The sequence below is a fragment of the Ipomoea nil genome, unplaced genomic scaffold, assembly GCF_001879475.1.
Source record: "Ipomoea nil cultivar Tokyo-kokei standard unplaced genomic scaffold, Asagao_1.1 scaffold2704, whole genome shotgun sequence".
NCBI lineage: Eukaryota > Viridiplantae > Streptophyta > Magnoliopsida > Solanales > Convolvulaceae > Ipomoea > Ipomoea nil.
The window spans coordinates 1,084,402-1,112,001 of record NW_017619132.1 but is presented as its reverse complement, the minus strand read 5'-3'; the positions used below and the strand labels follow the sequence as shown (position 1 = coordinate 1,112,001).

Here is a 27,600-nt window from a genome sequence, read left to right as displayed (position 1 = left end):
GAGAAAAGAGGAGAGATTGAAATGAAATTGAGAAGCAACGCAGATTGAAGATTAGGTAGTGAAACCCTAATCGGCGAGATTTAAATAGTTAGCTTTAAATCTAATAATTTCGTATTCTCATAACGCGCAAATTAAAATGTTTTTTTTTTCTTTTACATTAGTTCTAATTTCAACTCCAAAAGTGTAAGAATAAATGATCTGCATGCATATGGATTCACGACTCTTGCACCGATAATGCACTATATATATAAATTGATATATTCTTGACCAGTGATTGATAAAAGTAATTTCCTCCTCGATCTCCATGTGTTCAACAACATAAACTCTAGAATAAGTGAAGAAAATAATATGATCATCTAGAAGGATAATCCTCTTTGTGCATATTGTGTGCAAGTTGTCTGGTTAAGAAACATGGAAATTAAACATTTAATTCCTATTAAAAAGCAACTATTGTTTACAATACCATTAGCATTTGTATAAAAGTATTGATCAAACTAATAAAAGAGATTAAACAATTAATTTGAAAGATCCCAAGCTACATATTCACATGAACCTCAACATATTACACAATAATCCATCAATAATGGTTCAAGATCTGGCTCTTCTTCTACAGCATTTGGTTCCCTCATCAACATATTATCCTCATCTGCAGCTCTCTCATCAGACCACCCTTCTTCTTCTGCTATGGAACCACTCATCAATGCTGGTTCAGCCTCTGCTTCTTCACCTACACCTTGTAACTCCTCCTCTATCAACACATTATCCTGCTCAGCTTTCTCAGACCACCATTCTCCTTCTTCCTCTTCTCCCTTTTTCTTAGAAGCACCCTCTTCCTGCTCAGGCGTTTCTCCAATCTCACCTTCAACAGCCACTACAACTGCCTTCTGAGCTATGACTCCTTCTTCTTCTTCTTCTTCTTTTTCTTCTTCTTCTTCTTCAGTATCTGGTTCTGCAACTGCCACAAATGGCTTCTTGGATAACAATCTTTCTTGCTCTTCGCTTGTCGAAAGTAGCCCCCTCTTCGTCATTAAATAATACATAGTAAACTCTAGAGCAGTCAAGGAAACAACATGATCATATAAATGTAAATTAAATGCATTTTATTTGATTTCTGGGCTGGAACTTATGCACACACATATTTATATATATAATTCTGAAGCTCAGTAAAGTAAATATAAAGGATATTCTGCCCTCCGTCCCTTTTCATTTGCAAGATCAATGCGTTGTTTTAACGACTCCAATTCTCTATCAATCCACTGTAACAAGATGAACCAAATAATCATCACAACATATGTATATATAGTTCTGTTCTTTCATGAAAGAATGCAGGCTTAATTTTTTGTGAACTTACATTCTTAGTAAGAAATCTGTGCAGAGATTGGGCTTTGGATTCAAACTCCTCCTGCCATGGAAAAACCATAATGTTACAAACAAAATTTAAGTTTCTGGAATAACAAATAAAGAACAGCAGGAGTTGAAGAAAGAAATCTTACAACAGTAAGCCTTTTGTGCCGGCTAGCTTTCATTTGTTTATGAAACTCCTCTAATTCTTCCTGCAAATATATATATATGCCAGCACAATCATCAGAATCGCATCAATACCTAACAACGAACTAAGTGATCAAAAATGGAATGCACCCTTTTTACCTCTGTGAAGTATCTATCTGATAGCTCAGAGATTTGAACTTCTGCTTCCACATTCGAGAGCCGAAGGTACGGTTCTCCTGAAGATTGGCTTACACCTGTATAGTAAGAACATTCAACCTTAATTATTGTCAGAAAGAAACAGAAAGAGGTTTAAGGAATCGCGGGACGATATATAGACACTTGACAGAAATACCTGTTACTTGGTGAAGATGGAATGAACGTTTCATTGTGTTAGAATCCAGTTTAGAGATTCTAACTATACTACCCACCATGTTATCTTCAAAGGTTTCTGGGTTTTCTTTCAAAAGGCCCTTAACAAATCCCAACCTCAAGAATATGAGTTTAATATTCTGTGCATTTATTGCTGCAAAACAGCTTTTTGGAATAACTTGAGCCTCAACAACATCATCATCATCATGGTTCTCTCTGAAGTGCACCTCCAGCAAATGATAAACACTACTTCTTGAAACTGTTTTCTTCTTAAACAGCTTCTCGAGTTTTTCATCACAGAGAATTTTTCTCTTCTTTCTTGGATCCATGAGGTCGTTAGAAGTCACATACTTTTTCACTATGGCCTCAACATCTTCTTGAGAATACTGCTTGGATTTTATGCCAATTGAATTGAGAAATTCTATCAATGGCTTTGAACCCCATCCAAGAAACTCCAATTTATTATTGCTTCTGGATTTTCTCTTCTTGTTTTGGACCTCCATTTTGTTGGATCCACTGCCAAGCTCCATTCAAAATATTCACCTGCCATAAAGAGTTATAAAATCTCTATACAATTGAGTGATTGAGTCTCAGCTCAATGATAGCCTTGGCAATTTGTGACATGATGGGTTAACACAAAACCAAGAAATTAAAAATTAAAAAATTTCATGATTGACAAATTAAATTATAGCATACAAACCAAATAAATCAATGTAAAAAAAAAAAACACTAAATATTTATATGGATAAATTTGATTAATATCAAATGCGTGCATTAGTCGTGGATTGGATGTGAATTTGATTAAATTTAAGTTTTTAATAGTACAATCTTTCGACTCATTTCCTATTACACTCTATAGATAGTTCACATAACTTTGTATCAAATATCAATCAATATAGATTTCAAAACTTCGATTCTTTTTTTTTTTTTTTTTTTTTAATAACTCAAATTAAAGTAACGCTCAAAACTTAGTTTTACTGTGAAAAATTTGTCATTTTTCGACCACCCAAAAAAGTAGATGAAAATTTAGGGTTTTATTTTCAATTTGTCAAGCACAGCTTGTGGTAGCAGTTTGAATCTACAACCATCTGACAAAGACTGTTGGAATTTCGATCTGACCACTTTTTAAAGGTTGTTGAAAAAATTCATAACTTTGGAAAAACGTAATGTCCTACCACTTTTGCCGGTGGTAGGAATTTTTTACACCCAATCAAAAATCTTTAAAAATTTCCTGTTTAAAAAAGAAAAATAACGAGAAACAAGATCGGGGATGAAAAAGAAAAAAAGGTGATTGGTAACGTCGATCACATTAACGGGCAATCGGTGATAATGAGAAACAATTTTACCGGTCTTAAAAGTGGCCGGAAACGGGTTTCCGACTAGAAACCCTAAATTTCCAATCATGTCTAGCATAAAAATAAATAAATTGTGAATAAAATCTTAGTATAGGCAAATGTACAAGTATATAGATTAATTTCCAAAATTAGTGATTGAAGGAGCAAAGTAACACCCTAAATTAAACGAATCATCAAACAAAAAAGTGGAACAAAAAAAACAACAAACAAACAAATCAAGTACAAAATCATTGAACAAATAAACAAATGTAGTAAAAAACTAAATTTGGTTGAAGATGTTACCTGATTGGAAGAAACGAAGCCTGATGCGAAGTGAGAAACGAGGAGAGAAAGGAGATTGAGAAGCAACGCAGATCGGCGATTAGGGTTTGTAGCGAAACCCTAATCGGCGGATCGGAGATTTAAATAGCTAGCGTTAAATATAATTTCGCATTCTCAAAACGCGCAAACTAAACATGTTTTTTTTTTTTTTTTTTTTTTTTTTTGCTTTTTCATTAGTTCTGATTTCAACTCCAAAAGTGTTAGGAAAAATGATCTGGGTGCATATATACTTAGACAATATAATGTAAACTCTAGAATAAATCAACCTAGGAAATAGTATGATCATATCACTTGTGAATCATAAATTTATTCATATATTTCAGTGTGAATTGAATGTCATTCTTGTTGTTTAACAAGACATGCACAGAACTTGCACACAATGTGCACAGGAGTTACGGTAGGATGATTATCTTACTAATATTACATGTTACTTGGGAGATTTTGAAGAATTAATTAAATAGTAAATATATCATATTTTGAGTTAATCAATCATAATATTTCACTCAATTTGTGTCCTGCAAATTTCTGGGCAAAAACTTATGCATATATAATTCTGAACCAGAGGCACATAGCTTGCACAACGCTAAATAAATTATCTCTGCGTTTGAAGAAACATGAAAAATGACACATAAATTACTTCAAAAAGATTAAAATGCCTTTCATGTTCTTTATCGTGCCAACATTACACTACATTACTTAGGAGATTTTGAAAAATTAAATGTTAAATAGATTGTGATTTAAATAACATTAATGTTTGTGGAGTAAAATTCAGTCATGTCTAAAATTTTAACATGTTACTCTATATATCTTCCAAAAAAAAAAAAAAAAAGTGTCAAAAAATGCTCCTTAATTATTATTTTTTTCTTGAGAAAATTACAATGCCTTGCAACTATACATATCTTCCAACATTTACGAAATTAAGATTATGGAATCATGTTAAGGATTAAGAGGATTAGAGTAGGGGAAGAATTAGGTTGTGTCGCACTGCTAGAAATTATTGAATTTCCGACGTACCACTTGAAAGTGATTTTAAATCAATTTGAAAGCAAAGAGTGGTCGGAAATAGCAACAAAGATTTTTCCGGATATCAAAAGTGGTCGGAATAAGGCTTTCGACTTGATTTAAGTTCACTTTCAGGTGGTCGGAAATTCCATAATTTCCAGCAGTGTCGTTTTGGCAGATCGAAAGAAGATATTATACAGGGATGACTCTTTCTAGTATGATTTATTTTTTATGTGTAAGTATGATTATTTCTCATATATAATTTGCACACTATTACACAAAAACATGGTTTATCATTTATTTATTTAGTTCCTTAAAAATTATTATTTAAAAATTAAATCTTAAAAAATCAAATAAATAGTGAAATAGCGCTAAGTTTATGAGTAGGGGTAGGCGTCGATTCGATTCGGGTGATATCCGAATTTTATTTCAGATATCTGAAAATTTCGCGTGATGTTTTTGACACCTGATATCCGAACTAAATTTTAATTCGATTATGTTCGGTTCGGGTGATTTTTTTTTTTTGAATGCTACTGACTCTATTACATTGTAATATCTGTTCAAACATACTTTTTCAACATAATGAAGCACACAGAGTCAACAACGCCTCCACTAAGGCTCGATCTCATGACCTCCCACATGGGAGAGGTCACTAAAACTAAAACTAAGACAAAATACTAATAATTAACTAAGAGACTTTATGAAATTAATATATTATTAATTATAAAATACATTTAAAACTAAATATATAATTTATGTTATTATATTTATAAAAAAAAAAAAATTAGTTAGTTCGAGTTTCGGGTTGTGTATGGATAAAATTTTAACTCTGATACCCGAACTAAATTTATATCCGCCATTTATATTCGGATATTTCAAAATTTAAATATCCAGATTCCAGACCATTAACTATTCGGATTCACCGAAAATTTGTAATTCGATTCCGGTTTCGGGTGTTCATCCGGATAATCCAAATTATGCCCACCCCTATTCATGAGGGACAAAATTAGGTATATATACATGCTTTGTCCAATTTTACATATTTTTGTTGTTAGACCACGAGATGTCCTAAGTAAATCCTAATTATAAAAGGAACCTTTAAATCCTTATTATACTCAAACTAATCCTCATTTGTACATAATCGACACAATTAAAAGGTAAAGTGCTGAACATATTAATTTAAAATTTGACTATTCTATAATCAAATTAACATTTCTTTAAATTTTAAAATTTGAACTTATGAGTATTTTTTTCCTGCAATCATCATCGGAATCACACCAATTCCTAACAACGAACAAAAATGGAATGCACCCCTTTTACCTCTGTGAAGTATCTATCTGATAACTCAGAGATTGGAACTTCTGCTTCCACATTCGAGAGCCCAAGGTACGGTTCTCCTGAAGATTGGCTTACACCAGTATAGTAAAAGCATTCAACCTTAATTATTGTCAAAAAGAAACAGATCAAAAGAGGTTTAAGGAATTGCGGGATAACATCATCGAACAAATAAACAAATGTAGTAGAAAACCAAATTTGGTTGAAAAAGTTACCTGATTGGAAGAAACGAATCCCGAGACGAAGTGAGAAAACAGAAGAGAATTGAAACGAAATTGAGAAGTACAGTGATGCAAATCGAAGAATGAAATCCTAATCGGCGGATCGAAGAATTTAAATAGTTAATCTTAAATCTAATTTCGCATTCTCAAAACGTGCAAACTAAAAATTTTCAATATAACACTATAAGTTCATATATTATTTCTTAGTGCTAATAATAATCACACATAACTTGCACACAATATGCACAAATATTAGATGTTACTTGATAGATTTTGAAAAATCAATTATTAAATAAATCGTCTCAAATAAAATTTACCAATTCAAAGTAACTATTGTTGAAAATACAATTAACATCTGTATAATTTGATCAAACTAATAAAAGAGATTAAACAATTAATTATACAGACTTTCTCAAATCCAAATTACATGACAATTGTTTATAGTAAATTCAAGGTGTTGAGCAAATGAAGGAGAAGAACAGACTGAGATTGATGCTGGCCGATCTTCCATACCCGAAAATCTGGTCCCAAATGGCCCTGCTGGAACCATATCCTTAGTTGATTTAAGCAGACAGGACCTCCATCAATGTAGCCTCTATGATTTGCTCCATGCCAAACAAATGCCCTGGGATTCTCAGCAACTACTGTTCCTGGGAGCCCTTGAGTTCTTGAACTACTGGCTCCATTATTTCCTCCTCGAATGGAAGATTGGCGCTGCTGATATGCTTTAACCCATTGCTGCAGTTGTTGCAGAGCTTGAGCCCTTTGCTGCTGCTGTTGCAGTTCTTGAACCCATTGTTGTTGAAGCTGCTGGGCTTGAGCCCTGACACTGTTCACCATTAATGCAGAGAATTCTTGATTGTAGTTGTGTCTTGTGGGGTTTGGGCGCATGGAAGAAGCATTGGGGCCTCCAAATGTGATATAGTCCTCTTCCATGAAGGGCAAGCCTGCAGGGGTTTGATGGAGTGCAAATTAAGTGTGTGATGTGGGGAAGAAATAAAGAGTGTTTTGGGTTGATTGGGAGAGTAAATAAGCATAGGTTACCTGCAAAAGAAAACCGAGAAGCTGTCCTAAGAATTTTTCTTGTGTAGTTGGCTCTGGCTTCTAATTCTGTCTGGATATCATCCATTGGAGTAGAACTGGTTTCTCCTTCCTGTCTTGTTGGTTCAGGTTCTGGCTCTTCTGATACAGCATTTGGTTGCCTCATCAACACATTTTCCTCCTCTGCAGCTTCTTCTTCTTCTTCTTCTTCTGCTATGGAAGCACCCATCAATGGTGGTTCAGGCTCTGGTTCTTCACTTACAGCTTGTAGCTCCTCCTCTATCAACACATTTTCCTGCTTAAGTTTCTCATAGCAGCATTCTCCTTCCTCTCCTCCCTTTTTCTCAGAAGTGCCCTCGGGTGCTTCTACATGATCAGCCTCATCACCGGCCACAATTGGCACGTGACATTCGAGTCTTTCTTCTTCTCCTTCTTCTGTTTTATCTGAATTGCCCGAGGGCTTTTCTTCCTGCTCAGCTTCAACAGCCACTACAACTGGCTTCTGAGCTATGACTCCTTCTGTTTCTTCAGTATCTGGCTCTGCAACTGCCACAAATGGCTTCTGGGATAACAATCTTTCTTGCTCATCGCTTGTCGAAAGTAGCTCCCTCTTAGTCATTAAATAATACATAGTAAACTCTAGAGCAGTCAAGGAAACAACATCATCATATAAATGTAAATTACATGCATTTTATTTGATTTCTGGGCTGGAACTTATGCAAACACATATTTATATATATAATTCTGAAGCTCATTAAAGTAAATATAAAGGATATTCTGCCCTCCGTCCCTTTTCATTTGCAAGATCAATGCGTTGTTTTAACGACTCCAATTCTCTATCAATCCACTGTAACAAGATGAACCAAATAATCATCACAACATATATATATAGTTCTGGGCTGTTCTTTCATGAAAGAATGCAAGCTTTTCTGATCTATGAACTTACATTCTTAGTAAGAAATCTGTGCAGAGATTGGGCTTTGGATTCAAACTCCTCCTGCCATGGAAAAACCAAAATGTTACAAACAAAATTAATGTTTCTGGAATAACAAATAAAGAACAGCAGGAGTACGTGCAAGAAAATCTTACAACAGTAAGCCTTTTGTGCCGGCCAGCTTTCATTTGTTTATGAAACTCATCTAATTCTTCCTGCAAATATATATATGCCAGCACAATCATCAGAATCGCATCAATTCCTAACAACGAACAACGTGATAAAAAATGGAATGCACCCTTTTTACCTCTGTGAAGTATCTATCTGATAACTCAGAGATTAGAACTTCTGCTTCCATATTCGAGAGCCGAAGGTATGGTTCTCCTGAAGATTGGCTTACACCTGTAAGAACATTATATTCAAACTTATTGTCAGAAAGAAACAGAAAGAGGTTTAAGGAATTGCAGGACGATATATAGACACTTGACAGAAATACCTGTAACTTGGTGAAGCTGGAATAAACGTTTCTTTGATGAGTTAGAATTCTGTTTAGAGATTCTAACTATACTACCCACCATGTTATCCTCAAATGTTTCTGGGTTTTCTTTCAAAAGGCCCTTAACAAATCCCAACCTCATGAATATAAGCTTAATATTATGTGCATTTATTGCTGCAAAACAGCTTTTTCGTATACCCTGAGGATCATCAACATCATCATAGTTCACTCTGAAGTGCACCTCCAGCAAATGATAAACATCCCTTCTTGAAACTGTTTTCTTCTCAAACAACTTCTCGAGTTTTTCATCACAGAGGATTTTTCTCTTCTTTCTTGGATCCATGAGATCGTTAGAAGTCACATACTCCTTCACTATGGCGTCAACATCTTCTTGAGAATACTGCTTCGATTTTTTGCCAATTGAATCCAGAAATTGTATCAATGGCTTTGAACCCCATCCAAGAAACTCCAATTTATTATTGCTTCTGGATTTTCTCTTCTTGTTTTGGACCTCCATTTTGTTGGATCCACTGCCAAGCTCCATTCAAAATGTTCACCTGCCATAAAGAGTAATAAGATTTCTATACAATTATCTTAAGCTTGTTGAGTCTCAATGATAGCATTGGCAATTTGTGACATTAGGGGTTAACACAAAACCAAAATAAATAAATAAAAAAATTCATGATTGACAAATTTAATTATAACATACAAACCAAATAAATCAAGGTAAAAAAAAAAAAAAAAAAAAAAAAAACACACACACAAAATATTTATATGGATAAATTTGATTAATATCAAATGCATTAATAGTGGATTCGATGTGAATTTGATTAAATTTAGGTTTTTCAGAGTCAGATCTTCTGATCACTTTTCTATTATACAGTATATAGCAAGTTTACATAACTTTGTATCAAATATAATCAATCAATAGGGATTCCAAAACTTCAATTTTTTTTTAATAACTCAAATTAAAGTAACGCTCAAAATCTTACTATGAAAAATTTGTTATTTTTCGACCACCCAAAAAAGTAGATGAAAATTTAGGGTTTTTATTTTCAATTTATCAAGCACAGCTTGTGGTAGTTTGAATCTACAACCATCCGACAAAGACTTGGAATTTCTGACCACTTTTTAAAGGTTGTTGAAAAAATTCATAACTTTTGAAAAACGTAATGTGTCCTACCACTTTTGCCGATGGTAGGAATTTTTGACACCCAATCAAAAATCTTTTAAAAAATTCCTATTTAAGAGAGAAAAATAACGAGAAAGAAGAGGATGAAAAAGAAAAAGGTGATTGGTAACGTCGATCACATTAACTGGCAATCGGTGATAATGAGATACAATTTTACCGATCTTAAAAGTGGCCGGAAACGTGTTTTCGACTAGAAACCCTAAATTTCCAATCGTGTCTAGCATAAAAATAAATAAATTGTGAATAAAATCTTAGTATAGGCAAATGTAGAAGTAGATAGATTAATTTCCAAAATTAGTGATTGAAGGAGCAAAGTAACACCCAAAATTAAACGAATCATCAAACAAAAAAGTGGAACAAAAAAAACAACAAACAAACAAATCAAGTACAAAATCATTGAACAAATAAACAAATGTAGTAGAAAACTAAATTTGGTTGAAGATGTTACCTGATTGGAAGAAACGAAGCCTGATGCGAAGTGAGAAACGAGGAGAGAAAGGAGATTGAGAAGCGACGCGGATCGGCGATTAGGGTAGTGAAACCCTAATTGGCGGATCGGAGATTTAAATAGCTAACTTTAAATATAATTTCGCATTCTCAAAATGCGCAAACTAAATTTTTTTTTTTTCTTTTTTACATTAGTTTTGATTTCAACTCCAAAAGTGTTAGGAAAAATGATCTGTGTGCATATATGCTTAGACAATATAATGTAAACTCTAGAATAAATCAAGTTAGGAAATAGTATGATCACTTGTGAATCATAAATTTATTCATATATTTCAGTGTGAATTGAATGTCATTCTTGTTGTTTAACAAGACATGCACAGAACTTGCACACAATATGCATAGAAGTTAGTGTAGGATGATTATCTTATAATTACTAATATTACATGTTACTTGGGAGATTTTGAAGAATTTCTGGGTAGGAACTTATGCATATATAGTTCTAAACCAGAGGCACAAAGCTTGCACAACGCTAAATAAATTATATCTGCGTTTGAAGAAACATGAAAAATAACACATAAACTACTTCAAGAAGATTAAAATGTCTTTCATGTTCTTTACCAAAGGCACATAGCTTGCAGACAACCAATATAGAAGCTACTTCAAGAGAATTATCGTGCCAATGTTACACATTATTTAGGAGATTTTGAAGAATTAAATGTTAAATAGATTGTGATTTAAATAATATTAATGTTTGTGGAGTAAAATTCAGTCATGTCTAAAAGAATATTAGGTGGGTTTTTTAGAAAACCGACGATGTATCTTGATTAAAAAAAAAAAATAAGATATGACGTCAATTTTTTAAAAAAAAATTGACGTCATATCTTCATTAAAAATTTTTAAAACTTTAATTAATTTGTTTTTAAAAAGATACAACGTTGTATCCTCATTTTGGTCCCTCAACTTTAGGTAAAAGACGTTTTTGTCCCTCTCTATAACGGTGGATGGATGTCAATTATAATGGAGGATTAAATTGGGGATATTTTACAAGTTAGAGGACTAAATTGGGTACTTTTAATAGTTTGTGACTAAATCGCACATTACTTAATAGTCGAGGGACCAATATGGATATTAACTCTAGAAAAAATTAAACATCTTTCATGTTCTTTAACTAGACACATAACTTGCACACAATGTGCAGAAAAGCTTCTTTAGGAAGTTTATGAAGAATTAAATATTAAATAAATCGCGATTTTAGTTAATACGCGATAATGTTTCACTCAATTAACATTTTACCATTGAAAAGTAACTACAATTTAAAATATAATTAACATTTGGATAAGAGTATTGATGAAACCGATGAAATATTAAACAATTAATTGAACAGACTTCCAAAATCCAAATTATTACATGATGAAGTAAATCAGCAATGTGCAATGCAATGCCATGAAGAAGGTGGTAGTGAGGAGGATAAGAAAAGAAGGAGATGAAGATAAAGAAGAAAAATGGACGGATCTAGATTTAAAAATGGGTGGATCTAGATTTAAAAAGGATATGAGGTTGGTTTTTTTAATATATATAATCGATGTGTATCTTTAATAAAAAATCAAAAAATCTTAATATATATTCATTAAAAAATTTAAAAATTTTAATTAATTTATTTTTCAAAAAAAGATATGAGGTTGGTTTTTAAAAAAATTGACACTTTATCTTGATTTTTAAAAAAATGAATATATGACGTCAATTTTTTAAAAAAACTGACGTCATATCTTCATTAAAAATTTTAAAAACTTTAATTAATTTATTTTTAAAAAGATACGACGTGGTATCCTCATTAAACTGATGTCGTATCCTCAAAAAATCGACATCGTATTGTTTTTAAAATTAAAAATAAATCTCGTAATTATCAACAACGTCAAGTTTATTAAAATCAATGTGATATATTCAACGTAATATGTTATTTTTGTAGTAGTGAGAAGAATCCATTGTCATTAGCACTTAGACAACATAAAGTAAACTCTAAACCAAGTCAATGAAATAATTTAACCATTCCATCTATGAATCATCCTTATTCATATATTTTAGCACAAATTAATAAATGTTTTCCATGTTTCTTAACCAGACACAGAACTTGCACACAATATGCCCATAACTACTTAGAGTAAATTCAAGGTGTTGAGCAAACGAAGGAGAAGAACAGACTGTGATTGATGCTGGCCGATCTTCCATACCCGAAAATCTGGTCCCAAATGGCCCTGCTGGAACCATATCCGCAGTTGATTTAAGCAGACAGGACCACCTTCAATGAAGCCTCTATGGTCTGCTCCATGCCAAACAAAAGCCATGGGATCCACAGCAACTACTGTTCCTGGGAGCCCTTGATGAGTTCTTGAACTACTGGCTCCATTTCCTCCTCGAATGGAAGATTGGCGCTGCTGATATGCTTTAACCCATTGCTGAAATTGCTGGAATTGCTGCAGTGCTTGAGCCCATTGGTGTTGAAGCTGCTGGGCTTGAGCCCTCACAGTGTTCACCATTAATGCAGAGAATTCTTGATTGTAGTTGTGTCTTGCAGGGTTTGGGCGCATGGAAGAAGCATTGGGGCCTCCAAATGTGATATAGTCGTCTTCCAAGAAGGGCAATCCTGCAGGGGTTTGATGGAGGTGCAAATTAAGTGTGTGATGTGTGGAGGAAATAAAGAGTGTTATGGGTTGATTGGGAGAGTAAATAAGCATAGGTTACCTGCAGAAGAAAATCGAGAAGCTGTCCTAAGAATTTTTCTTGTGTAGTTGGCTCTGGCTTCTAATTCTCTCTGGATATCATCTTCTTCTTCTTCTTCTTCTTCTTCTTCTTCTTCTTCTTCTTCAGAAGTGGTTGGGGAAGTTTCTTCAGTTTCTGGCTCTGCAACTGCCACAAATGGCTTCTGGGATAACAATCTTTCTTGCTCATCGCTTGTCGAAAGTAGCTCCCTCTTCGTCATTAAATAATACATAGTAAACTCTAGAGCAGTCAAGGAAACAAGATAATCATATAAATGTAAATTAAATGCGTTTTATTTGAGTTCTGCAGATTTCTGGGCTGGAACTTATGCACACACATATTTATATGTATAATTCTGAACATCATTAAAGTAAATGTAAAGGATATTCTTCCCTCCGTCCCTTTTCATTTGCAAGAAAAATGCGTTGTTTTAACGACTCCAGTTCTCTATCAATCCACTGTAACAAGATGAACCAAATAATCATCACAACATATGTATATATAGTTCTGTTCTTTCATGAAAGAATGCAGGCTTAATTTTTTGTGAACTTACATTCTTAGTAAGAAATCTGTGCAGAGATTGGGCTTTGGATTCAAACTCCTCCTGCCATGGAAAAACCAAAATGTTACAGCCAAAATTAAACTTTCTAGAATAACAAATAAAGAACAGCAGGAGTTCAAGAAAGAAATCTTACAACAGTAAGCCTTTTGTGCCGGCCAGCTTTCATATGTTTATCAAACTTCACTAATTCTTCCTGCAAATATATGCCAACACAATCATCATCGGAATCGCACCAATTCCTAACAACAAACAAAAATGGAATGCACCCTTTTTACCTCTGTGAAGTATCTATCTGATAACTCAGATACTGGAACTTCTGCTTCCACATTCGAGACCCGAAGGTACGGTTCTCCTGATGAAGATTGGGTTACACCTGTAAGAACATTCAAACTTATTGTCAGAAAGAAACAGAAAGAGGTTTAAGGAATTGCAGGACGATATATAGACACTTGACAGAAATACCTGTTACTTGGTGAAGATAGTATGAACGTTTCTTTGTTTTAGAATTCATTTTAGAGATTCTAACCATACTACCCACCATGTTATCTTGAAAGGTTTCTGGGTTTTCTTTCAAAAGGCCCCTAACAAATCCCAACCTCAAAAATATAAGCTTAATGTTCTCTGCACTAATGGCGGCAAAACTGGTTTTAGGTATATCCTGAGCCTCATTAACATCATCATCATCATGGTTCTCTCTGAAGTGCGCCTCCAGCAAATGATAAACACTGCTTGTTGAAACAATTTTCTTCCTAAACAGTTTCTCGAGTTTTTCATCACAGACGATTTTTCTCTTCTTTCTTGGATCCATAAGGTTGTTAGAAGTCACATACTTCTTCACTATGGCATCAACATCTTCTTGAGAATACTGCTTGGATTTTTTGCCAATTGAATCGAGAAATTCTATCAATGGCTTTGAACCCCATCCAAGAAACTCCAATTTATCATTGCTTCTGGATTTTCTCTTATTGTTCTGGACCTCCATTGTGTTGGATCCACTGCCAAGCTCCATTGAATATATTCACCTGCCATAAAGAGTTATAAAATCTCTATACAATTGAGTCTCAATGATAGCCTTGGCAATTTGTGACATGATGGGTTAACACAAAACAAAAAAAATTAAAATTAAAAAATTTCATGATTGACAAATTAAATTATTAACATACAAACCAAATAAATCAATGTAAAAAAAAACACTAAATATTTATATGGGTAAATTTGATTAATATCAAATGCGTGCATTAATCGTGGATTGGATGTGAATTTGATTAAATTTAAGTTTTTAATAGTACAATCTTTCGACTCATTTCCTATTACACTCTATAGATAGTTCACATAATTTTGTATCAAATATCAATCAATAGAGATTTTAAAACTTCGATTCTTTTTTTTTTCTTTTTAATAACTCAAATTAAAGTAACGCTCAAAACTTAGCTTTACTGTGAAAAATTTGTCATTTTTCGACCACCCAAAAAAGTAGATGAAAATTTAGGGTTTTATTTTCAATTTGTCAAGCACAGCTTGTGGTAGCAGTTTGAATCTACAACCATCTGACAAAGACTATTGGAATTTCGATCTGACCACTTTTTAAAGGTTTTTGAAAAAATTCATAACTTGTGAAAAACGTAATGTCCTACCACTTTTGCCGGTGGTAGGAATTTTTGACACCCAATCAAAAATCTTTAAAAAAATTTCCTATTTAAAAAAGAAAAATAACGAGAAACAAGATCGGGGATGAAAAAGAAAAAAGGTGATTGGTAACGTCGATCACATTAACTGGCAATCGGTGATAATGAGAAACACTTTTACCGGTCTTAAAAGTGGCCGGAAACGTGTTTCTGACTAGAAATCCTAAATTTCCAATCGTGTCTAGCATAAAAATAAATAAATTGTGAATAAAATCTTAGTATAGGCAAATGTAGAAGTAGATAGATTAATTTCCAAAATTAGTGATTGAAGGAGCAAAGTAACACCCAAAATTAAACGAATCATCAAACAAAAAAGTGGAACAAAAAAAACAACAAACAAACAAATCAAGTACAAAATCATTGAACAAATAAACAAATGTAGTAGAAAACTAAATTTGGTTGAAGATGTTACCTGATTGGAAGAAATGAAGCCTGATGCGAAGTGAGAAACGAAGAGAGAAAGGAGATTGAGAAGCAACGCAGATCGGCGATTAGGGTTTGTAGTGAAACCCTAATCGGCGGATCGGAGATTTAAATAGCTGGCTTTAAATATAATCGCATTCTCAAAACGCGCAAACTAAAAATGTTTCTTTTTTCTTTTACATTTGTTCTGATTTCAACTCCAAAAATGCTTAGACAATATAATGTAAACTCTAGAATAAATCAAGCTAGGAAATAATGTGATCACTTGTGAATCATAAATTTATTCATATATTTCAGTGTAAATTGAATGTCGTTCTTGTTGTTTAACAAGACATGCACAGAACTTGCACACAATGTGCACAGAAGTTACTGTAGGATGATTATCTTACTAATATTACATGTTACTTGGGAGATTTTGAAGAATTAATTAAACAGTAAATATGTCATATTTTGAGTTAATCAATCATAATATTTCACTCAATTAAACTTTTACAGGGCAGCCCTTCGGGGACATCCGATAAAATTGGAACGATACAAAGAAGATTAGCATGACCCCTGCGCTAAGATGACACGCACAAATCGAGAAATGGTCCAAATTTTGCATTCAAAAAAAAAATTTACAGGACAACTCCAAATATTGTAATCTCGAGAGCAGTTAAGCGCATAAGATGATCCTTATTCATCTGTGAATCTTTATTCATATAAATGTGAATTGAATGCATTTTATTTAATTTGTGTTCTGATCTGCAGATTTCTGGACAGGAACTTATGCATATATAATTCTGAACCAGAAGCACATAGGCACATAGCTTGCACAACGCTAAATAAATTATCTCTGCGTTTTAAGTAACATGTTACTCTATATATCTTCAAAATAAAAGTGTCAACAAATGCTCCTTAATTTATTTATTTTTTTTCTTGAGAAAATTACGCTGTCTTAAGTCAATAAACTCAATATGAATTAGTGGAGCACTTCTTGCTTACTGCACTAGTGGTCATTCGTCAATGTCTAGTAAAGAATTAAATTACATTTTTCGGAGCAGGAACAACGATTCGGGTTGTTAATTCAGATAATTCAAATTACGCCCACCCCTATTCATAAGGGACAAAATTAGGTATATATACACACTTTGTCCAATTTTATATATATATTTTTTTGTTATATCACGAGATGTCCTTAGTAAACCCTAACTATAGAAGACACATTTAAATCTTTATTATATTCAAACTAATTCTCATTTGTAGAGAACTAATACTATATTAAATAATACTCCCAAATCCAAACAAAGAGATAATTTTAACATGTCTTCTTCTTCTTCCCTAATCATAAACTAACTTTACCAAAATCCATTATCCAATAACTGCTAATCAATCCACTAACTCCTAATTGGCAAACGGCTTAGCACAACTGCACAAGTCACAAGATTAAATATTTCATCTTCTCACCTTCATATATAACCCTTTATCATACCTATGAAACAATAAGAACTAACTAACCTTTAGAAGTGTAAGATGGGAGAAGAGTTGATATTAGAAAACATTTTTCATGCATCAATACAACTATAGTGTCTGTTCTTCAATACAAGGAGCATCTATATATCATGCCTTGATGAAAGCAGTTGTCTAACGCAAAAGACTACCACACTGGGCGGGATATACATAAAGGCTATCCTCGCCCATGACAGTGCCTTCGAGATTATCTTAGTTCTTAAGGACACAGAAAAAACACGAAGCACAAACCGTTTTACAAAATAGATGTGACATTCATGGCGGCCCTATGCCCCATCGGGCTGGAGGAAAGGATTGGCGATCTCATCTGTGCCGTCAGTTGGCGCCACAAGCATAACTGCAGTCCCCCTACACACCTGCATATATAAATACAACTAGGCATGTTAATTTTCAAAAGGTTACAATGCAGAACTCTTTACAATACAGAATCAAGGCTGTAATGGATAAATTCAAAAATGGCTGATTTGTTTCAGGATGATTCAGAAAACAGACACAGAAACGTACGTACCAACATGGAGTCTGAAATTAGAGATAGGTAATTAATAAAATACATATATCAAACTGGGTTGTTAATGAAGTTTACAAGTTTCAATCCATATTCGAACTTAAATTCCTGCCATCTGATGAGATGTTGATGTAAGTACCACTGTAAGTTTAATGGAAATTCTGATATATACTTTAGAAAGTGGGTAATCAGATCACTTCTCGACTAAAGCCTTCCTCCTTCCCAACCTCAAAGAGAAAAGGAAATAAAAGCATAATATCATAGCATGGTTACTACAGGCTGCAGTATTAGCTACAACCTATGCTACATATCAAACTGTTAAGCAACAAAAGCTTCACACACATGAAAACAAACAGAGAGAGCATAACATACAATTAATCCAAGACGCCGTGTCTGATCTGTTGTCTTCAGAGGATCATCAGAATCTGCACCAAAAGTTGTTTAGCCATTTTTAGTATCACAGGAAAGATGAAAATATTCGTTACAATCAAACTCCAAATATAGTATGTATACTTAGAATGAAATTTTCCAATTAAACAATTATTACATAATATTCCACTTTGCCAGAATAAAGAACCAGAGGAGAAAAACAATTTATCATTCTTCCAATAATAATGCAGTACAAATGATTTAAAGTGAATTCAATATAACCTTGGTGAGAACTGAGGTCTGAGAAACATCAAGGATTTAAAGAGGCATGCAAATGATTCATTACAGCAAGTAGTCAACTACAAAAAGTAAAGACCCATGGTATGCACATCCCTCCCCCATCACTTTCTTCTGAAGTCAAGAAGAATTAGATCAAATTTAATATTCTCCTTTATCCCTATATCTAGCCAAAAAAAAAAATTACCTCTAAGATACTCAATGGCTTCATCCAAGACAAGATTCAGCAATTGGTCATAGCCTTTTAGTGTTCCTACAACTGTGAACAGAAGAAAAATAAGCAATGTGTCAGAACTAAGCTTCATACTGCAAAATGAAATTATAAAGCATAATATAACCAATGCATGGTGGTGAATTGTAATCACAAAGACATAAAATAATCTCAGTGCTCCCATATATGCCTCACATGGATCCTCTGTATTCTTTTCTCTTTCATACTCGTCTTTAATTCTAAGGTATGCAACTAAAGTATAACACAACAAATCAAAGCAAGTATATTTCTGGCTTCTGGAAAACTTAGAAATAAAAGAAAACAACTAACCTTGTCTGCCACCAGTAAGCTTGACTTGCACACCCTTGTCAACGAACTTTGCCAAATCTAGAACTGTTTCTTTCCTACCTGACTGTAGGAAAGAAACAAACAACAGGCCTTTAATGTAAAGCAACAAACATAAATAATTGAAATTGTTTTCTGCATCTATTTCTAGATTTTTGTTTCTGATCCCGACTAGTAGCTCATGCACAAATGCACAATCAGAAAGCACACGGGCATACATATATAAAGCTTAAAACCATTTTCATAATGGTTGTCACAATTAACATCCTTTTGATTACAGTAAATTTGATGCTTCTTTTCTTCTTTTAAGAAAAAAAATATGCATTTGGAGATGCAATACAAGGGGTTAACAATACAATTAAATCATATTTAAATAACTAGAAGTCTAGAACTATAATATTTAGGACCTCAGAACATCTTTAGAGTCTGATACATTTACTAAAAAGCGCATAAATAAAGCTCCTCAGTACTCAATCTCATATTTCTTTAAGCCAACTCAAATTATTCATATTGATTCAATGAGCAGTTTAGTTCAACTCATAAGGCCAATTTGAATAATCCTATGCAAACATTTGTGCCAATTGTAAAGAGTTTGGATAGGCTTATTAAAAATAAAAAATAAAAAATAATTATGCGTGGTGAAAGCTATGTCGAGCTTATTTCCATAACTAACAACTTTTGAGAAGTCCTTACCTTAAAAGCACTTATATAGTTATATTAAGCTGTTTATTCAAACAGACCTTCATTAGTTTCAAATCTTGCATTCATATTTCGACCTTTTATCTAAAATTATATAAACGTGTATAAGAGAACAAAGAGTGCTACCATTCTGATCTTTTATTCGATCAAACACGAATACGCTGTAATACTCCCCAGTTAAACAGCAAAACAACACCCTGCAAAAATTACAAAATTCATGAAAATGCAGTAAATTCATACACATTAAGTCGGAATTTCAAAAACCTAACAGATTCATTTCTAATTTTTGAAAAGAATAAGGAAGCAAAAGCAACAGTAAATGCATACAATGGACTTAGTGACACATGAGGAGCAGATTAGAAGCTTGAAGCATTACCTTTCGGAGCTCAAAAGCTGTGCCCTAACTTCTCTTCCCCTTCTCTCTCTCTCTCTCTTCTTTCCCGCTAAGTCTTGCAGAGTTGCAGCAGCGAATGCAATGGAAGTTAGAAAGAGTAAAGACTGGCCATTTTCGGATCTTAATCAAGCCCACTTAAGTCTTATGATACGGCCCACTTAAGCATATTTGGGCTTTTAATTTATATTTCAAGCACTTAAGACTTATAAGCCCAAAATAACGACCCAATTAGGAAGCTTTCAGTAGTTATACACTTATACTATGGACCAGGGTCCACCTTGCAAGGTGAATCCGAATCCAAAATATACAATTTACGAATATTCATAATTTGAATTGTGAACATTTAGTATGTAAAATTGTAAACATTCAATATATAAATTGTGTATTTTTGAATCCGGGTCCACAGAATAATTTGCTGTAGACAATGTGGGTTATTTATGAGTTTTTGCCAACTTGAAGTGAGATTACCTGGTGTTGAAATTCATTTATTTTAATGATGTTTTTGTGCTTTTATTTGGTTTGTTACACAACAGTGGTAACTGGTTAATACAGTTTAGCTTCCAATCATTCCCTTCATGTCAATTGCAAGAAAACATTAAACCTCAGTTCCTAGAAGCTAAAACTGCAATGCCAGATTTAATTTTATGCAATTAATAACTCCTTTGAGAATAACTATGGATGTTCAATCTATACAACAAAATGTGGCACAGATCAAATGCCACACTATTTCTTATGTCCATAAAGCTTTCAGCTTTGATTATGCTTACTAAGGTTGCTTTACCACAAATTTGCCCCAAAAAGACCAAAAATGTAAATATGGACCCAAAATTTCTATGGCATCCATTGACAGGATTCTAACGCTATATCTACCCGAGTTATTGGCTCTACCCAGAGGCTCCTGCAGCAGCATCCTTCTCGTGGTCTCCTTGCTCTTCCCTCGCAAACTCCTCGATCAACTGCCGCTGTCTGTGTGTCAAGTTCCTGCATCATGATAAATAGAGAGAAGCAAATTGTTAAAATGCGTCATTAACAACCTCTTCATATCTGTATGTTGTCAATACCAAAAGATTGTATTACAAATTTTAACTGCTACAGCATACTAAATTTATGTTCTAAACCCCTCCAAATTCTAGTGCGATGAATTAAAAGAAACCAAAAAGAATCGAAAAGAAAAGAATGGCAATCAAAGAACACATACGTTGGAATGCTGACAATGAAGTGAACATACTGATCTCCCACTGAATAGGAATTTCTTGCTCTAATCCCTGCACAAACACCCAAAAGACATTAGCTCTAAACTTATAGCACAGGTTAAGTGAATGCTCCTACATAAACTATGCTAGGTAAATAGTTGGTGAATATTTTGTGAGCTATGAATATTGAATACTAGGAGAGTAGTTGTCTTTGACAGGCCAGAGAGACCAGAATGAAATAAATCATAGTTTATTCCAACACCACATGTCCCAATATACTGCTGAGATTTTTATATATGTTTGATAATACTCATATACTTCATAAGCTATAATGAGCAATGGCAATGAGGGGTTAGATTTCAGCCTACAAATGGAGGTTGTATTTTGTGCACCATAAATACCTTTCTGTTTCAGGACAACTTTTTGGCCAGGCTGGGTGCCAGGGCGTACCTGCAAATGAGAGAGGCCAATGGATTGAAGGTTATATAAGCAAGAACACATCCACAATTACACCATTGGACTATGGAGGAGCTAAAATTCAGGGACTTCACTAGTGTTCAAACACTGTAAGGGATGTTAGATATGCATTTTAAAATGTGTCAATGACAAAAGAGGATACATGTTCCCGTCAATTTTAAAATGAGCCATCGTAAAGAGGTGAAAATGAATAATCAAACCATAATTTCATGTTAGAGTTTCAGACATACCTTGACAACAACATCCCCAGTCAGAGTTGGGACTTGGACTGTCCCTCCCAAAATTGCCTACAAGAAATTACCGGTTGACTTAGGCAATCTAGAAGTGAAAGGTCCATGATACAGGCAGCTTGAGAAAATTGAATTGAAGCAGAACACTAATACAAATCAAGTACATTGTACATATGTGTACAAAGCGAAAACCCCACCTGTGTCATATTCAGATGAGCATTGACATGGATATCAGATCCTTCTCTCCGGAACACAGGGTCTTCCCTAACCTGAAATATATCAGGAATCTTGGTAATACATCAGGAATATATTTGCACTTGGATATGCATCAAAACACTGCAGATTAGGGGTGGGGTTATAACATTGATAATGATAATAGAAGCTAAACCTTGATAGTGACATAAAGATCACCCGGTTGATTGCCTTCAGGATCTGCTCCACCACTCCTATATACTTTCAAAGTCTCATCATTGTCAACTCCTGTAGAAGAGTAATAACAAAACCCATACCAAACATCACAATAAGCATAGAGATAAGATAAATGGCATAACTAATATTACAGTTGTGATATACACCCATTTGCACATAGTGTCAATTGCCGTCAGTATGCATGTGCAAGATCACCTTGATGTTTAGGTAGATATTACCTAAAGTCGACCTACCTCCCACTAGTGATGACTACAAATTGAAGAAACCAAAGAGGTGGATGATCACTTTCAAATATTGAAAATTTATCTTGCTGTAAATTAGTCACTGGTCAATCTAAAGCCCATGGATACAATTAAAGTCCAAGCATACACCTGTTCTTACTCATTAATATAACGGAGAGCTTAACCAGTAATCTATAGTTCTGCTTGAAATTTGGTTGTAAAGAGTACAAGGAAAAAATGTTATCATTTGGTCAATAATCACAAGTTACCTGGCATAACATCCAACTTCACAGTTTTTTGCCCCCTCACTACTCGTTCTCCCTTGCAAGTCTTGCAGAAACTCTACTCACCAGTGGCAAAAATGCGAAATGTCAGTACATATGATTGTCACATACAAACAAGTTGTTCACTCTTTAAACACACAACAGACAAACAGCAATTGCAAAAAATAGTATACGCCAGTATTGGTATTCTTAGAACAATGGTCAGACACATCAATGCAGGATAGGAGACCACCACTATTTTCATGAGGCACCTGAATGACTACTAAATGTGGATTCTTTTTATATGGTAATTCAGTGATATCATACCGATACAATCTTCCCAGCCCCTTTACATTGCGGGCAGGTAGTCTGTAGCGTGAAGAAACCGTTTTGCTGAATCACCTAGAAAGAGGGCAAGGTAATGATGTTACTCTTAGAGTCTTAGATATCCAAATCCCACTGCAATAACAATTATAGGAATGCAAAAGACACTCACCATGCCAGCCCCTCTGCAACGTCTACAAGTTTCAGGCTTAGTCCCCGGGGGAACACCACTTCCACCTATAAATGAAAATTAAAAACATGAGTATACAAGTAGCCTTCCTATTGGGTTTGTGATGATTATTGACTTAAGACAGACTTATGGCATAATGAAGGCCAAAGAACTCTGAGGTACATTCAAGAGAGAATCATATGCTAATTGAATGCTACCATAAGAAAGACATGCATACCACAAGCACCACAAGGTAATTCAGTTTGGAATGATACAGACTTGGTGCAACCCTGGACAGCTTCCATGAAGGATAGTTCAACAGAAATCTGCAAAGAGGATTTTGTGACAAAATATCAGCAATAATAAAAACCATTAAAAGTAATAATAATAATAATAATAATAATAATAATAATAATAATAATAAAATAAATACTATATATTATATTTGTAATTTGAAAAAATAAAGACAACACCTTGATATCTTCGCCACCCATCCTCTGGTTCATGAAGTTGAAAATCTGATATCCATCCAATACATGGAAAAGATATGAAAAGTTAGTTTCAACTTTCAATGCTAAATTGACTACACACAAGAAAGTAGTAGGACATGATAAATTGTATGAAGATAAGCAGGTTCATGTGATATGGGATCAAACCCAAAAGGTGCAATCAGTTTGAAAGAACATCCATCTCAGAGTGATTGAGTTGAAAAGATCACTCACTCTCTCAAGTAATTAGGATCTTTTATTTGATTTCCTTATTGGACATTTTAACACAACAGATTTCTTTTTATAATTTATAACAATGCCCTAAGATTTTTTTTCTTTTGTAAATTAAAAGATAAATAGGAGGGTATGCTGTTCACCCTATATATTTACTCACTCTTTGCATGCCATGGTTAATTATCCAACCTATTAAAAAAGTAGGAATTCAAAAGAACACAAGTATGTTTTACAAATAACATATGAACAGCAGGCAGTACAAGTTAAAAGGTAAATGAATACAGTGCATATAAACTTTGGCTTAATTCCTTACATCAGAATTTCTAAAGAGTTCCTCAAAACCAGGAAAGCCACCGAAACCAGGCCCAGCTCCACCAGGACCACCACCACTGTTCTCCTTCATGCTATTATAAGCTTCATGACCAAGCTGTCACGTCAACATGTCACCATCATATTTTTATGAGTAAAAAACTATAAAGGGAGCATTCATGGGATATAATAGCCAGTGAACTTCCTGTGTTGTGCAAACTAAACAAAAGCATGAACATATGTGAACTGTAGAGATCATAGAATAATTTCAGAAATGGATAGTTAATGCAACATATAGGTATATAACAGAAACAGAAAATAATATGTTTACTATCTTCCCCAATTATATAGCAAAGAGAGAAAGCCTTTAGCCATTTAAATATATGGCCAAGCCTTTTCTTTGACTCTATCCCCTCTTAAGGTTACAATTCACTTCACTACTAAAAAGGGTAAAGTATGAAGGAAAATAAAATCAGGTTTCTTGGTAATTGGTAAATATGGAGCATGTCATTGCTCTGATGGGTAAGTGTAAATATGATTGTTGTATAAATATACCATAGCTCTTATTTTCAGTGGTGAAGTGAAGAAATAAATTTCAAAAATAGTTATAAAAATTAAAATAGAATAAAAAGGTAATCCACTTCAACATATGCTTCAAATATCCACTCAACATGAATGAACGTGAACCAGGCATGTTTTGCCCTTTAAAATTTGGGATGAACTAACAAATTATTAACTTATTTGTCACAAGCAATTAAAAGAATGATTTATGTATTTTTTATAAGCACCATGTTAAAGTAGCAACTAAGTTTCCAGAAACAGTGTGAGGGATAGAAAAATGATGCATAACATATGCAAGACCTGATCATATGTCTGGCGTTGTTCATCATCTTTCAGAACCTGTAATTGTAAAGGAAAAAAATATTTATAATCCATTCACCTCATAACAATACTTCAAAGTATGTGAAATTAATCCAAAGTGGAAATACCTCATAAGCCTTTTGAACTTCCTGAAACTTTGTTGCAGCTTCTGGATCATCTTTATTCACATCTGGATGCAACTTCTTTGCAAGCTGTTGTATAATGCATGGAATGGAGTAAACTTTAAAGTAAGTTGATGACTTTGATCACTTAACTCTGCTAGTCAAACTCCTGCTAAAAAGCCTAGGTACCAGAAGAAGAGATCACCAGAGACATACCCCAAGATAAGCTTTCTTGATTTCAGATGCAGTTGCATTCTTACTTATGCCAAGTACCTCGTAATAATCTCTGGCTGACATGTGTGCTAACCACGGAAAACATTTTTTAAAAAAATGAACAAGGCAATGAACTTAAGCCAAAATAATTAAAATTTTAAAACCTTAAAAAAAAAACAGGGAAAGTCAGTGAACCTAAGCTTGGACTTAAGCATATATGCTAAGGGTCATCAGAACCATGTTGGACAAACAGTGCAGACCAAGCTAATCACCAAAAAAAAAACATCGAGCTGCACCAAATAAAACGCCAACAGGTATACAAGATAACCCACATGTTATATACCTAAATCACATGAATTCAGTGCTTCATTTGCATTGGACCAGGAGAAAGATGAACAAAAATCCAACTTTATCGTCTCATCTTGAAAAGAACACAATAAACTGCTGTCTGGGCTGCTTTTCATTCCATAATGTGTCAAGTTTGGAGCAATAAATTCTTTATTTTATGAATGATTCACAACTAAATTGCAAATAAAGTATACAGAAGAGATAATATCTTCACGTATGACGCATCAAGAGTTCACTTGTTCTTCATCAAACATATCACACTCCCAGCCATTGCCACATTTCAATTTAAAACTTCCAAGCTCATTGTTGCAGAAATTCCAATAAAGCAACTTATTTCAAAGGAGGATATTTAATAATAAATTTTCATTTCTACATTTTAAAAAAGTCCATGCAACCCAACAAATAGTCTTGAAAGCAAAAACAACAAGATTTAAGCTATTTAGAAAGAAACCTGTGGCATGGATGCATCTAGTTGCACCAAAGTTGGCTTTTGATAGCCCAATGTTCAGCCTCCCTCTTCTATTAGCTCCTGTTCCTCACCAGAAGGGGAAAATGAAACAACAAAATTTAAAGGCTGCAGCCTCATATAATAATTCAAATAAAACTAACTTCGTACAGGACAGTTTCGCATACCATTCCCCGAAATCGAATTGGACAAAACTCTCTGTTGATCGCATATTGACGCACTAAACTGTATATATCCCCTTGCAGCTGCGCATACCGAATCATAAACCTGTGAACCAATCCGCCCCAATTCACCATCATATGCTGTAAGTATAGTCATAATAAGCATATACAAAATAGAGCGAGAGCGAGAGAGAGAGAGAGAGAGAGAGAGAGAGAGATAGAGGCGTACAGAAGAAGAGTCGCCGAGAAGGTGAGACGAAAAGGAAGCGCGAGCGAGGCGGGAGGCAAGGCGGGCGGCGTTGGACCGGACCATTTCGGAAGTTGTAGTGTAAGAGAGCGATGTTCAGTAAAACGGTTCAGAATCCTCAATAGTAGCCGGAGCTCAGAAGCAGAGCCGCCAGAGCTCAGAGCTATGCCGATGGTAGAGTCACAACTCAGAATGTTCTAGCGATTTGGGACTTCCCAGAGAACGGGACTGTGGAAACTAATTGGGCCGCGTTTGGGCATTTCTTACGTAATAATACTAAAAATGGAATTTCTTGGCCACAAAACTACAAAATCCGGAATTTTCACACTCAAATTCAAAATGATAGTAGAGAAATAAATTATGATCGACTCTCTCACATATATTTAAAGTGGTGTCTAGTGTTCACAAATATAAAAATAACAACTTTTTGGTACCCATGTGTCAATGTGTGACATCTTTGTTATATCAAGTGTAACTATATTATTGATGAGGATTATTCTGCGAGTATCGATCGATAACGAACTCTCTGTGCAGGCTAAGCCCGATCCGACCTAAGGCTCGCACCTTTCCGACCTTATTTTGCCTACCGAGCTTCTCCCAAGACTGTGCTCGTAAGCAGCATCGTGATACTTGCGTGCTGACCTGCTTAGGTTGGGACTAACCTACTGGTGCCCTGCGACATAGCGTAGTGCACTCAATAATAGCAGGGCACGTGACCAAGGCCCCTTAACCCCCGATCTGGTCCCGTGCATGAACTCTACGTGCCACACATGCTGTTGAGAGCAGGACCTGTCCACTTGAACCCCTATAAATACCGCATTTATTGCTATCAAATGGGACTTTTGACATTTTCTACTAAGGGATTTTTAGCTTGGAGACCTCTAACCC

General features: G+C 34.3%; 4 protein-coding genes across 4 annotated transcripts; all 4 read right to left on the bottom strand.

Moving 5' to 3' along the window:
• Nucleotides 1-1,160: 1,160 nt before the first annotated feature.
• On the bottom strand, nucleotides 1,161-2,387 carry LOC109155650 (uncharacterized protein At5g08430-like). The gene is made up of 5 exons (XM_019303273.1): nucleotides 1,841-2,387; nucleotides 1,648-1,742; nucleotides 1,494-1,553; nucleotides 1,352-1,402; nucleotides 1,161-1,256 (listed from the first exon to the last, which is right to left on the bottom strand). Exons 1-5 carry the CDS (start codon nucleotides 2,385-2,387, stop codon nucleotides 1,161-1,163), a joined length of 849 nt encoding a protein of 282 aa, XP_019158818.1.
• A 5,499-nt stretch (nucleotides 2,388-7,886) lies between these two features.
• Nucleotides 7,887-9,106, bottom strand: LOC109155649 (uncharacterized protein At5g08430-like). The gene is made up of 5 exons (XM_019303272.1): nucleotides 8,563-9,106; nucleotides 8,374-8,468; nucleotides 8,222-8,281; nucleotides 8,079-8,129; nucleotides 7,887-7,979 (listed from the first exon to the last, which is right to left on the bottom strand). Exons 1-5 carry the CDS (start codon nucleotides 9,104-9,106, stop codon nucleotides 7,887-7,889), a joined length of 843 nt encoding a protein of 280 aa, XP_019158817.1.
• Nucleotides 9,107-17,156: 8,050 nt separating this feature from the next.
• LOC109155731 (sm-like protein LSM7) lies at nucleotides 17,157-20,049 on the bottom strand. Its single transcript, XM_019303369.1, has 6 exons — nucleotides 19,940-20,049; nucleotides 19,690-19,760; nucleotides 18,850-18,931; nucleotides 18,496-18,567; nucleotides 18,015-18,067; nucleotides 17,157-17,493 (listed from the first exon to the last, which is right to left on the bottom strand). Exons 2-6 carry the CDS (start codon nucleotides 19,690-19,692, stop codon nucleotides 17,404-17,406), a joined length of 300 nt encoding a protein of 99 aa, XP_019158914.1. The 5' UTR covers nucleotides 19,693-19,760; nucleotides 19,940-20,049; the 3' UTR covers nucleotides 17,157-17,403.
• Nucleotides 20,050-20,574: 525 nt separating this feature from the next.
• On the bottom strand, nucleotides 20,575-26,965 carry LOC109155724 (chaperone protein dnaJ GFA2, mitochondrial). The gene is made up of 18 exons (XM_019303355.1): nucleotides 26,695-26,965; nucleotides 26,472-26,571; nucleotides 26,290-26,367; nucleotides 25,494-25,579; nucleotides 25,284-25,367; nucleotides 25,156-25,194; nucleotides 24,299-24,412; nucleotides 23,737-23,781; nucleotides 23,502-23,589; nucleotides 23,267-23,331; nucleotides 23,098-23,172; nucleotides 22,777-22,849; nucleotides 22,246-22,337; nucleotides 22,055-22,126; nucleotides 21,858-21,914; nucleotides 21,552-21,600; nucleotides 21,156-21,222; nucleotides 20,575-20,938 (listed from the first exon to the last, which is right to left on the bottom strand). The coding sequence occupies exons 1-18, from the start codon at nucleotides 26,776-26,778 to the stop codon at nucleotides 20,842-20,844; spliced, it is 1,365 nt and encodes a 454-aa protein (XP_019158900.1). The 5' UTR covers nucleotides 26,779-26,965; the 3' UTR covers nucleotides 20,575-20,841.
• Between the last annotated feature and the right edge of the window lie 635 nt (nucleotides 26,966-27,600).

Excerpts from the sequence above, each read along its gene's own strand:
- LOC109155650 (XM_019303273.1), bottom strand. The coding sequence starts at position 2,387 with ATGGAGCTTGGCAGTGGATCCAACAAAATGGAGGTCCAAAACAAGAAG. Across the intron at positions 1,743-1,840 it reads CCATCTTCACCAAGTAACAG|GTGTAAGCCAATCTTCAGGA; the intron begins GTATTTCTGTCA and ends CTTACTATACAG. Across the intron at positions 1,257-1,351 it reads ACAGATTTCTTACTAAGAAT|TGGATTGATAGAGAATTGGA; the intron begins GTAAGTTCACAA and ends ATCTTGTTACAG.
- LOC109155649 (XM_019303272.1), bottom strand. The coding sequence starts at position 9,106 with ATGGAGCTTGGCAGTGGATCCAACAAAATGGAGGTCCAAAACAAGAAG. Across the intron at positions 8,282-8,373 it reads CAGATAGATACTTCACAGAG|GAAGAATTAGATGAGTTTCA; the intron begins GTAAAAAGGGTG and ends ATATATTTGCAG. Across the intron at positions 7,980-8,078 it reads ACAGATTTCTTACTAAGAAT|TGGATTGATAGAGAATTGGA; the intron begins GTAAGTTCATAG and ends ATCTTGTTACAG.
- LOC109155731 (XM_019303369.1), bottom strand. Across the intron at positions 18,568-18,849 it reads GCTTACTGGTGGCAGACAAG|TTGTAGGAACACTAAAAGGC; the intron begins GTTAGTTGTTTT and ends TTCTGTTCACAG. Across the intron at positions 18,068-18,495 it reads AGCCATTGAGTATCTTAGAG|ATTCTGATGATCCTCTGAAG; the intron begins GTAATTTTTTTT and ends CTTTTGGTGCAG.
- LOC109155724 (XM_019303355.1), bottom strand. The coding sequence starts at position 26,778 with ATGGTCCGGTCCAACGCCGCCCGCCTTGCCTCCCGCCTCGCTCGCGCT. Across the intron at positions 23,332-23,501 it reads ATTACCTTGTGGTGCTTGTG|GTGGAAGTGGTGTTCCCCCG; the intron begins GTATGCATGTCT and ends TTTCATTTATAG. Across the intron at positions 22,127-22,245 it reads ATCTTTATGTCACTATCAAG|GTTAGGGAAGACCCTGTGTT; the intron begins GTTTAGCTTCTA and ends GATATATTTCAG.